The sequence below is a fragment of the Neofelis nebulosa genome, chromosome 1 (assembly GCF_028018385.1).
Source record: "Neofelis nebulosa isolate mNeoNeb1 chromosome 1, mNeoNeb1.pri, whole genome shotgun sequence".
NCBI classification, from domain to species: Eukaryota; Metazoa; Chordata; class Mammalia; order Carnivora; family Felidae; genus Neofelis; species Neofelis nebulosa.
In genome coordinates, this window is record NC_080782.1 from 124,645,264 (window position 1) to 124,656,189 (window position 10,926).

General features: G+C 49.0%; 1 protein-coding gene across 4 annotated transcripts; it reads left to right on the forward strand.

The window, feature by feature from the left end:
* Window positions 1-348: 348 nt before the first annotated feature.
* ECSCR (endothelial cell surface expressed chemotaxis and apoptosis regulator) lies at window positions 349-9,224 on the forward strand. Of its 4 annotated transcripts, XM_058735157.1 has the most exons (10): window positions 350-483; window positions 3,671-3,715; window positions 4,022-4,072; window positions 4,234-4,293; window positions 5,019-5,153; window positions 6,570-6,683; window positions 7,082-7,180; window positions 7,400-7,436; window positions 8,612-8,708; window positions 8,877-9,224. In XM_058735157.1, the coding sequence occupies exons 1-10, from the start codon at window positions 423-425 to the stop codon at window positions 8,883-8,885; spliced, it is 708 nt and encodes a 235-aa protein (XP_058591140.1). In that variant the 5' UTR covers window positions 350-422; the 3' UTR covers window positions 8,886-9,224. The 4 variants fall into 4 exon arrangements, with proteins under 4 accessions (XP_058591148.1, XP_058591163.1, XP_058591140.1 ...); XM_058735165.1 differs by lacking the exon at window positions 3,671-3,715 and having other exon boundaries at window positions 349-483; XM_058735174.1 differs by lacking the exon at window positions 4,234-4,293.
* The last annotated feature ends 1,702 nt before the right edge of the window (window positions 9,225-10,926 follow it).

The following is a 10,926-nucleotide window of genomic DNA, read 5'->3' on the forward strand; positions in this document are numbered from 1 at the left end:
GGACCTGGTCTGAAACAGACTGGGGAGGGATTGGAGTTAGACTCCAGGAAAACATCCAAAAGCCTCTAGGTGATAAGTGGAGGGACCTGATGGACCCCTCAGAGGGAAAGAGAGGGGTCACAGACCCACTTTGTCATCACTGATCTTTGTATAAAGGCCTAGAGGACACCATAGTGGCTCTAGCTCAGCCCACAGAGCCCCAGGCACAGTGCCTGCCGCTTCAGCCTTACATCCTCCATCTGGGCTGCAGGCTAATCAGGGCCCCTGGAGCCAGTCCCAATCTGTTTCCTTCTATTCTTTGACAGGAAGCTGCTAGAGAGCCAGCCCCCACCCCCCACCCCGCCCCAGCACTCCCTCTCTCTTTTCCACTATGGACAGAGCCACCGTGGAGCGGCTGCCTGCCCGCCACAGACCCAGCTGACATGGGGACCGTTGGAGCAATGCAGCTATGCTGGGTGATCCTCGGCTTCCTCCTACTCCAAGGTAAGAGGCATTTGCCACTCCGCTTCAGCAGTTCCCCTCCAGCGGTTGGCAGTCCCGGGTGACTGTCCCTCCTTCACAATGTATACCTCACATGCTCTCCATTTAGGCCTGTGCCCAAGGGAAATTCCAGACGCTTCTCATGAAGGGAACGAACGAGTTGAATTGGGGGGGGGGGGGGTCATTACCAGGCAAAGGTAAAGTAGACATGTGGTTAAATCCTTTTGTGGGAAAATTTCCAGGGTGAACTGGGGCCCCCATAGAGTCTGGCCTCCTGAAATGTGGGAATTGACTGTCTTGATGTGAGACTGAGGCCGGAAAGCTCCTTCCAGAGTGTTCTAGCACAAAACTGTCTGCACCTTGGGCTTTACAGGGAATCCTTTTTCTTCTTTCACATGAGGAGTAACAACCTGGGAATTCCAAATGTTGACTTTAAGCTCAAATCACAGCAAGAGGGATGCAGGATAGATACAAAGAACTATTTGCCAAAGAGGATGTATACAACATCCTCGGCCAGGGGGCTGGATGAGATGACCTCCAGAGGAGATGAATGGAAATACCTCTGAGACTGGATTCTGCTAGCTGACGAATGGTAAAGCAGCTCATAAGGGGTGTTCTAGTTAAGGAGCAGTTGCTGGGAACCATGAGAAATCCAGGAGATTCTGACTCACAGGGCAGCAACTTCCCTTTGGTCATCCCTTCCCCACCCCCACCTCACTCTCCATGAGGCCTCTGTTGAAGACTTAGGAGTCTGCCCTCAGAGTAGCAGAAAAGAGTGCAAAGTCCTTGGATGGGGAGAGAGGATGGCCCTTTCTTGGTGGGGGGTGAGGGGGGACTGAGTTCTGGTACTCTGTCTCCTGGAAAGGTCAGACCTTTCTCTGGAAGCCCATGGGCTGGGGGTAAAACTCTGATTGCCCCCCACCCCACCCTGGGGGTGGGCAGAGTCCCACGCTTGATCTGGGGCAGGGGCACCAGGCTTATTGTAGCAACTGCAGAAATGGCAGACGAGGAGATTAAAAGGCAAGATTCATGAGGGGGCACTGTCCCAGGCAAATGGCAGGTGGCAGGGCTGAGAATGCCCTGTGTAAACTCTACATAAACCACACTTGCCTCCTGAGTTTCCTTATCTCTCATCCCAAGATCACAGCATACCCACTGCCTCCCTTGAAGAATCCTTTTGAGGATATTCAGGTCCACAAGGTGACCTGACTTGGATCCACAGAGACTTGGAGGGTTGGAAAGAATGGGGCAAAAATTTAAAAAGTCTAGCATTTGAGTTTTCTTGTCCTAACAACCACTTTTGAGGTATGAAATTCATTTGCACGTTAAAGAAGAGAAGACTGAGAACCTGGTCAGACAGTATGTGGTAGAATCAGGACTTGAACTCAAACCTGTCAGACTCAAAAGCTGTGATTTTCAACTATTACATTATGCTGCTGAGGAAAACAGGGGAGGAGGATGGTGGAGGGGGAGGAAGAAGAGGCTAGAAGGTCGTGAAGCAGGTAGGGATTAGGGAGGGGATACGGGAAAATAAGAAATTTATGTGGCCGGGGTTATTCTGCCCAGTGGTCAGAGGCACCATGGCCTGTAGAAACAGATGTGCCTGAAGTTCCTCTTCACACAGAGGAATCTATTGGTGATGGAAAGTTCTGGTAGGGGGTCAGGGCCAGAAGACAGAGAACACAGGCTACTGGAACTTGGAGCTTGTCACTTTGGAACTCCTTCCAAGATGCTAGTTTTGCTTCCAGCTATGCGGGAAGGCACTGCACAGTGCCCACCCACTAAAAGCTAATGTTATAACTTTATAGGACTTAGATGGTACCTTAGATATGCTTGATCAGTAACTGATAGGTGTTTTTAAGATGTGACTTGAAAGGGTTCTTCCAGGGTCATTTTCAGCTGGGAAGAGTTCTCTCTAGCCTCGGACACCTACGAGTTTTAATACCCCTCTGACACCCCACCCAGTGAGCAGGTGGGGCTACCAGAGACTGGTGCCCTGGAAAAATACAGTCAGGGTTTGGGCAAGCTTGGGCTTGGAAATGATTAATTCCACACTGTCCGAGTGATAGCCCCATGGAGGGAGGCAGTGGCTAAGGAAAATAAACAGTTCAGCAAGCCGCCACAGGCTGTGCGGGCCCTGGCCCCCAGCTGCATCTGTTCACCCAGGCCCAGGCATGGAGCTTCCCTGTGGATGAGGGGCCTGGGAGCCTGAGGGCCAGGCCAGAGGCTACAGTCCCAGCAGGAGCAGAGGGACGGGAACCCAGCTGGGCGGCTCCACTTCCCCACGTTGTTTTCCTTTCACATTGTTCACAGGTTTCAAGAATGATTTCACTGTGGAAAATGAGCAAACACAACTTGACCTCTCAGGTCCCACACACAAAGGGGACGCACATATGGGCACACAAGCACACATACACATCTACACGGAGGCCCACAGACATACACATGTACATTAAAAAAAAAAAAGCCGATGATGGCTTCCGACAGGAGCCTCCTGGTAACTAGCTTCTTCCTGGGTTTGGCCAACAATGGCCATTTCTGAAGTAGCCTCTGCCTGTGAGGGTAAAATTGGCTGCTTGTTCAGAGCTTCCCTGGCTCCTATCTATACCTCAGAACTTACTTGCTGTGTGGACCCCTACCTCCAGCTGGAGGACCTGGTCCTCTTGCTGTGTGGACCCCTACCTCCAGCTGGAGATACCTACCCCAGTCCCTAGCCTCATTTTATTCACCCCATCTTTCCATCCCCTTCCCTTGGGGCAGGACCAGGATGACAGTATACACGGGGAAAATGTTTGGCTAAATGGTAGCGTAGCAGGAACGTCAGCCTACAGACCTGGAGTCCTAGGTCCTTTTCTAGATGTAGCAGGCCACTGGCCCTCTGTCCTTGGACAAATCACTAGTTTGAAATAACCTTCACCTGACCTCATGTCAGGTTGGTATAAAACCCACACGGGATTAAAGAGATGGAAAGGACTCTGGGACACTGAACCACAAGGTGGTGGTGATGGTGCTATTGAGTCGTGGTTAGAGGAAGCCAGCACTGTGAGCCAGAGCCACATTCTTCAGCCCTCTGCCAAGTGTGTCTGCCTTCCAGCATGGGAGGCTTGGAAAGCCTGGGTTCTTCTGTGGGCTCTGCACTGGGCAAGAGACTCACCAAGCTAGTCAAAGTGTTTTTTGCTTTCTCTTGCAGGCCACCATTCCCAACCCATGACAATACAGACATCTAGCCTTCAGGGTAAGACCAAGCTCAAAGGGCCTGCTCTGGCATTTAGGCCTGGCAGCTTAGGAAGGGCGAGAGGAGCACAGATCTCAGGTGATTAGAGCTGGGGCCAGGGCTCTCGGGACATCCAAGGCTGAGTTCATCTCTGGATGTATTTGAGCATGGCCTAGTCACATGTGCCTTGAAAGAGGAGGGAAATGAATGGATGGGGGTCAGGGGTGCGGCAAGGAGAAAGACTAGAAAACTCCAGTTACAGGGAAGAAGAGAGGGAGACAGAGCAATAGGAGGCAGCGACCCTCAGCCTCAGATGATTTGTTTCAGGAGGCTTCAGCAGTCAAAGTCTGACCACAGAGCCACTTTCTTCCAACACAGGTGAGTAAGTGTGGCTGCCGAGGGGCCAGTCCTTCCCCCCTGCCTGACCCCCTGCCCAGCCCTTCAGACCTGCTTGGAACTCAAGGGTTCTTAAATAGGTGAGGGAGTGTGGTGTCACCAAACCTGCCCCCCTCCACCTCCCACTGCCTCTGTCCTTTCAGGAGACAGCCCTTCCTCAGAGCCCAGCAGCCCAAGCCCTCTGGCCAGCACTGAGACCTCAGGTACTCTGCCGCTCAGATCCAGATGCCCTCCAGGGAGGGCCCAGTGAGGGATCAGACTAGTAGAGGAGCAGACAAGTAAACAGGATCTCATGTTGACAACCACAAAGCAGGATAGGAAGGGCTGTGATGAGCAGAAGGAGAAGGTGCTGCAAGAAGGGCACCTGAATGGCTCAGTCGGTTAAGAGTCCGACTTCAGCTCAGGTCATAGTCTCACAGTTCATGAGTTCCAGCCCTTCATCAGGCTCTGTGCTGACAGCTCAGAGCCCAGAGCCTGCTTCAGATTCTGTGTCTCCCTCTCTCTCTGCCCCTCCCCCACTCACACTCTGTCTCTCTCTCCTTCAAAAATAAATAAAACATTAAAAAAAAAAAAAAAAAGGTGCTGCAAGAGCCCGGACAAATATCAACCTTGGAAGCCTTTCCTTGGGAGCCAGGTTGGGAGCCTCACCCAACCATTCCTTGGGAGCCAGGAAAGACATGCTACAGTGTCCTCAGAAGCTAACACCCAAGAGAGAGTTAACCAGAGGAAGACTGTGAGGTAGACAATGCTAAGGTATATTCCAGGCAGTGGGAACTGTACAGGTAAAGGCCAAGGTAGAAGAGAGGATGGCTTCTTCTGGAATTGAAAGCAGTAAAGAAAATGAGAATTTTGGACTAAAGAGGGCCCCCTGTGTACACGCTGGCCAAGGCCCTGAGCAGGTCCACAAATGCTTCCTTATCTACGGCAGCTCTGGAGAAGGCCTCGCAGGTCTTCGATGCAGCCAGTAAACCCAGGACACAGAGCACGAGCACCGTGGATGGTCACTCCCAGTCCCTGTTGGGCCTGACTCAGTCCCAGCCACAGAAGTACACATCAGGACTTGGTGAGTACTTGGGGCTGGGGGTGAAAAGCACTGGGTCATGACTGGTTGGGGTCCTTCTCCCCCTCTTCAGGAGGCCCAGGTTCTGTCCCTCGAGGAGGCATCTCTGGGCCAGGGTCCACATCAGTGGCAGCCTGGTTTGGGAATGAGAGAGGTTTGGTGGGAAGTAGAGACAGAGCCTTGGACCTGATCACAATGAAGATAAAAGGAGCCTGGACTCAGGACTGATAAAGCCATGGAGGGGAAAGAGATGGGTAGAACTCAAAATGATGGAAAGGGAGGCAGAAGAGATTGGACATGGGCTACATGCTTCTGGGTTCACACCACAGTGTGGAGGAAGAGCTGGGAGAGAGTGGACGCCTCCATCCTGGCCCTGCTGTGTCATGGCATGGACCCAGGTGTCCCAAGCAGTAGCAGTATGTCCTGTCCACGCTCTCAGTGAAGAGCATTCTGACCCTTTCTGTCATCCTAACCCTTGGCTCTGGGATTATTTTACACTCATAAATTTATTTGGCAGTCAGGGTGTGGATAAGGAAATGGAATAGCTATCAGACCTGCAGTACAATGAGTGGAAGACAGGGGGCACCTGGCTGGCTCCACTGGTGGAGCTTCTGACTCTTGATGTCAGGGTTATGAGTTTAAACCCCACATTGGGTACAGAGATTATTTAAAAATAAAATCTTTCAGAGGCGCCTGGGTGGCTCAGTCAGTTGGGAGTCCGACTTCAGCTCAGGTCATGATCTCATGGTTTGTGAGTTTGAGCCCTGCATTGGGCTAACTGCTGTTAGCGCAGAGCCACCTTTGGATCCTTTGTCCACCTCTCTCTCTCTGCCCCTCCCCCACTCATGTGCATGCACTCTCTCTCTCTCTCTCTCTCTCTCTCTCTCTCTCAAAAATAAAACATTAAAAATAAAAATAAAATAAAATCTTTAAAAAAAAGGAGTTGACAAGGGGGAAGATATGGGTGATCATACTACCTTTTAAGAGGGCCAAAAACTTGTGCCCTTTGCCCGATTTGTTACATTAGTGCGTAGGGATAAATATCTAGTGTGCTTTTTCCTCCCACTTCAACCTTTGGCAAAACACAGATGGCTCTATCTTGCCCATTTTGGCTTCCTGTCTCTGGAACATAAATGGGCCTTGAGGGTATGGTGGGAAAAGAATAACAGGGGAAGCCTAGAGTCCCCTGGAACTAGTAACATGAGCAACCAGCAGTGCAATTCACCCGAACCCACATCACCCAGTTCTGACCTCCATCCTCCTTGAGAACTAGTCTGAGTAGCAAGGAGGAAGTCTTTTTGGGAAGGCATGACCTGTTCCTGCAATTCTTTACCTGGGGAAGTGGGAGGGGAGCTAACTCTCTCTCTGGTAGGCTATGCCAGTCCCTTCGCTGATACACCCATCCCCACTCCATTTTAGACACTTCTCAAGATGTTATTCCCACATCAACCACCATGAGCCTGAGGACAAGAGATGACTCGACCATCTTACCCACCCCCACATCAGAGACGGTGCTCACTGTGGCCGCATTTGGTAAGAGGGAGGAGAAGGTGCGGAGAGTGGCAGTCCATGTACTGACTTGGACTCTGGATCTAGATACACAAATTTAAATCTCACCTGTTTGTTCTAGGAGGGTTTGGCTGATGAAGAAGGCCCTGGTGGGAAAGAGCCTCCCCTGGCCCTCCCTCCAGGCAGCTCTTTGGGGCTCTGTTGAGTTCCAAGTTCTTATGGGAGGCTGAGGCCAGGCTGTGGGGCTCACTCTGGCCAGGATCAGCTGGCTGAGAGCTCATTCGTTAGGCAGAGAAGGGGAATTCACTTTTCTCTCAGAGCCTACCTACACAGCACTTAGCCGGGAAGGGGATTTGTACTCCTATCACCCCCTTCTGACCCCTCCTCTGACTCTCCTTTACCCTGTCCTTTTCCCTGTTCAGGTGTTATCAGCTTCATTGTCATCCTGGTGGTTGTGGTGATCATCCTAGTGAGTGTGGTCAGTCTAAGGTTTAAGTGTCGGAAGAACAAGGAGTCTGAAGGTACATGCCCTGCCACTCAGGGCCCCACTTTCCCCTCAGCTGAGGGACCCAGAGGTACATTTTGGGATGGACACTGAGCCTGTAGTAGAGGAAAAGAATGGCACATAGGCATCCCTAATGAAATGGGAGGGTAATCCACTTGGGTGGGCTTTGAAGGATAGGCTGGTCTTCTGGGTTGCAGCATGTGACTCCCAATCTGTGCCTTCGGATTTTTTACAGATCCCCAGAAACCTGGGAGTTCAGGATTATCTGAAAGGTAAGACTGTCAGAGATGGAAGGGAGGAATCATTCATTTGACCTCTCAGTCCCCCATTCTGAGAGAGAACTGATACTTCCTGACTTCTTCTTACACACACGCATAAGCACGCATGGAATCTTGACAGCTTGCACTGAGGCCAGGGCTAGGGGCGGGCAGGACAGGGGCAACCCTAAAATAAAACAATCAGGTGACAAGAGATGAACTGGAACTCTTCAGCCCCAGGGCTATGTCTCTATAACCCCCTCAGGAAAAGTATAGGAATTCAGATTCTAACAAACCTATTCAAATAAGAAAGCACTTAGGGGGTGCCTGAGTGGCTCAGTCGGTTAAGCATGCAACTTCAGCTCACATCATAATCTCACGATTCATGGGTTTGGGCCCTGAGTTGGGCTCTCTGCTGACAGCTCAGAGCCTGGAGCCTACTTTAGATTATGTGTCTTCCTCTCTCTCTCTCTCTCTCTCTCTCTCTCTCTCTCTCTCTCTCTCTCTGCCCCTCCCCTGCTTGTGCTTTCTCTCTCTCTCTCAAAAGTAAATAAACATCTAAAAATAAATAAATAAATTAGAAAACACTTTATTTAAGGAGCCACTTACTGAACACCTTATATGGGCCAGGCACTCTGGTAGATATTTTATAATATTATCTCAAATCCTTACAGCGATTCTTCAAAGAGGATATACTGTGTTTTGTATGTTTAAAAACATTGAGACTTGAAGAATTTGTAACTTGGTCAAGATCATACAAGTTGCAAGTAGAAAAACTAAGATTTTGCTTAAGTTTATTTATTTATTTTGAGAGAGAGAAAGGAAGAGAGAAAGAGAGAGCAGAGCAGGGGAGGGGCAGAGAGAGAGGGAGACAATCCCAGGCAGGCTCCGTGCTGTCAGCGAGGAGCCCGATGTGGGGCTTGAACTCACAAACTGTGAGATCATGACATGAGCTGAAATCAAAAGCCAGATGCTTAACTGACTGAGCCACCCAGGCACCCCCAAAACTAAGATTTATATACAGGTGTTTTGGGCTTCAAAGCACACTCCCATTTCATCATGTTCCACCACCAAAATAGAGGTTTATAGAAACAATGTTCAAAGTTCCAATGCTTGACCCCACAGTTCTTTGACCACCACATTGCCCTCCTGCTCCCCCACTTACAACCCATGTTCTTTCTTACCCCTAGCTGCTCTACAGCCAATGGGGAGAAAGACAGCATCACCCTGATCTCCATGAAGAATATCAACATGAATAACAGCAAAGGATGCCCCACAGCAGAGAAGGTACATTTTTCCTGGTTCTTTCCTCCCTTCTCCTCCTTCTCTTACCCTCAGGCTCTAGTTCCTTAGCCAGAAAGGAGATACTCTCAAAGACCCAGGCTCCTCTCTCCTCTTCCCTAGGCTGCCACTCCCGACAAGGTCCCCCTTTTTCATATTCTATTTATTTTGCAGGTTCTATAGAAGCAACGTTGGGTCTTCATGGGTCCAAAGATGACGCAGCTGCCCTGTGACCATAAAGAGGAAGGCGATGGGATTGGTAGAGGCAATGAATCACACATAAATTATTTTATTATTTCACACTTCAAGATCTAAAGGATGCTAGCATTCCTCCAGATCTAGGAGCAAGCTACCAATAGGAGAGACTCCCATATGGGCAGCCATTCTAGAAACATAGCCTGCTCCTCCCACCTGCTCGCAGTCACAGGAAGGAGGAGTCTGTATAGCAAGAGCAAGGAAAATGACGAAGTGGAGTGGTCCTTGCTACTTTGCATTAAAGTTATTTTCTGGCCTGCAGTCTAATTTCTTTGAAGGTCTATGCTCTCATGTGTGTTTGTTAACAGGGTTCTAGCAGCTTTGGGGCCTCTTTTCCTAGGCAAGGCATGTATCCAAGTTTCTGCCCCTGTAAGGAGCTCTTTGAGAAACCTGGGCAGTGGACAGAACATTTTCTAAGGTCCACCTCCATTTATCTGGATTATTATTATTATTTTTTAATTTTTATTTTTATTTTAAGTAGACCCCACACTCAACGTGGGGCTCAGACTCATGACCCTGAGATTAAGAGTCATGTACTCTATCCACTGAGCCAACCAGCTGTCCCTCACAGTTCACCTGGATTATTAAGTAGGAATGAGGTGACTAACTAATCACTTCAATACAGGGGAGAGAAAGGGAGCTGTAAGCAGTGACCAATCATTACCAGGAAAGAAGTTTTGAACCTGGAGGGCGAGAACATGAGAGGCACAGTGCATTCTGACTAGGAAACTCCAGTAGTGAGAGCTGAATAATATGAGGGCAAATGTCCTCTGCCTGCCCCAGGGTAGACATGCCTTACATCGGTCCTAAGCTGTGGGAATAACATGGGTGAGGTTTGCAACTAGGATAGGTCTGTGACTTCATAAGCCAAAATGCACCCACTTTACCCTATTATCTTTGTGTCCTAGAAATAAAATAAAGGGTAACAAACACTGTAAAGTCTTTTAAAGGGAAGGAGGAAGAGGAAGCAGTTACCTATTTCCTTAGTAACCTCTACCATGTCCTGGTTTGGAAATGTATCTTGGCTAGGGAAATTCAATGGAAGACTCATCTGTGTATGTCTGAACAGAGTGGTTAACTTTCTTTTCAAGTTTATTTATTTATTTTGAGAGAAAGAGAGAGAGCATGTGCATGCACAGGGGAGGCAAAGAGAAAGTGGGAGAAAGAGAAGCCCAAGCAGGCTCTGCTCAGCACAGAGCCCGGTGTGGGGCTCGATTGTGAGATCACAACCTGAGCAGTTATCAAGAGCTGGACACTTACCCTCTTACCTGACTGAGTCACCCAGGTGCCTCTGAGTGGTTAACTTTCTAAATATCTGCTAGCTGGCAATTCACAAAACAAAGAGAAGCAACAATATGCTATTTTCTTCTGGATTTAGACTCTGCAAACTGATATGAGAGAGAAAGCCTAGAAGAAAACGTTTCACTCTGTTTCATTGCAACAATTCAAGTGGACTGAAAAATCTATTGGACTCTAAAATCTTCTAGGGCAAGGCTTGAAATCTACTCACGTCTATAGTTCCTGTTTGGCACACCGGGCCCAACACATTGGAGGTCATAAAAACTGGCTCTTGAGTGCAGGAAATCCAGGCTGGGCTGTGCAAACACACTTGCAACTTGACTTGGCACAATCACTCCCCATTTCCCAGCCTGTTTTCTTACTTTTAAAACAAGGTGGCTGGACTATTTGGCCTTCACTATCTTTTCTGCTCCTCATATTATACAGTCTAGATGTAAGAAAAAATGAACACAATCTTTTGAGTAGAGATCATTCTGGGTGAAAACCAGAGACAAGTCTTAGGGGAGTCTGATCAAGTCTTCTACATTCTCCGAACTTAGATTTCCCTGTGTATTAAGGGAAGAATGATCCCTACCTGGCCCTTGGTAGCTACTTGGTAGGTAAATTGGAAGAGTAAATGTGGAGATACTTGGGAAGTAAAAATACTCGGCAACTGCAGCAGACAATGTGG

What these genes read in the sequence shown, in the direction of transcription:
- ECSCR (XM_058735157.1), top strand. Translation starts at nt 423, where the DNA reads ATGGGGACCGTTGGAGCAATGCAGCTATGCTGGGTGATCCTCGGCTTC. An exon ending in CGGCTTCCTCCTACTCCAAG is followed by an intron (nt 484 to 3,670) that starts GTAAGAGGCATT and finishes TTTCTCTTGCAG; the next exon opens with GCCACCATTCCCAACCCATG. An exon ending in GAAGTACACATCAGGACTTG is followed by an intron (nt 5,154 to 6,569) that starts GTGAGTACTTGG and finishes ACTCCATTTTAG; the next exon opens with ACACTTCTCAAGATGTTATT.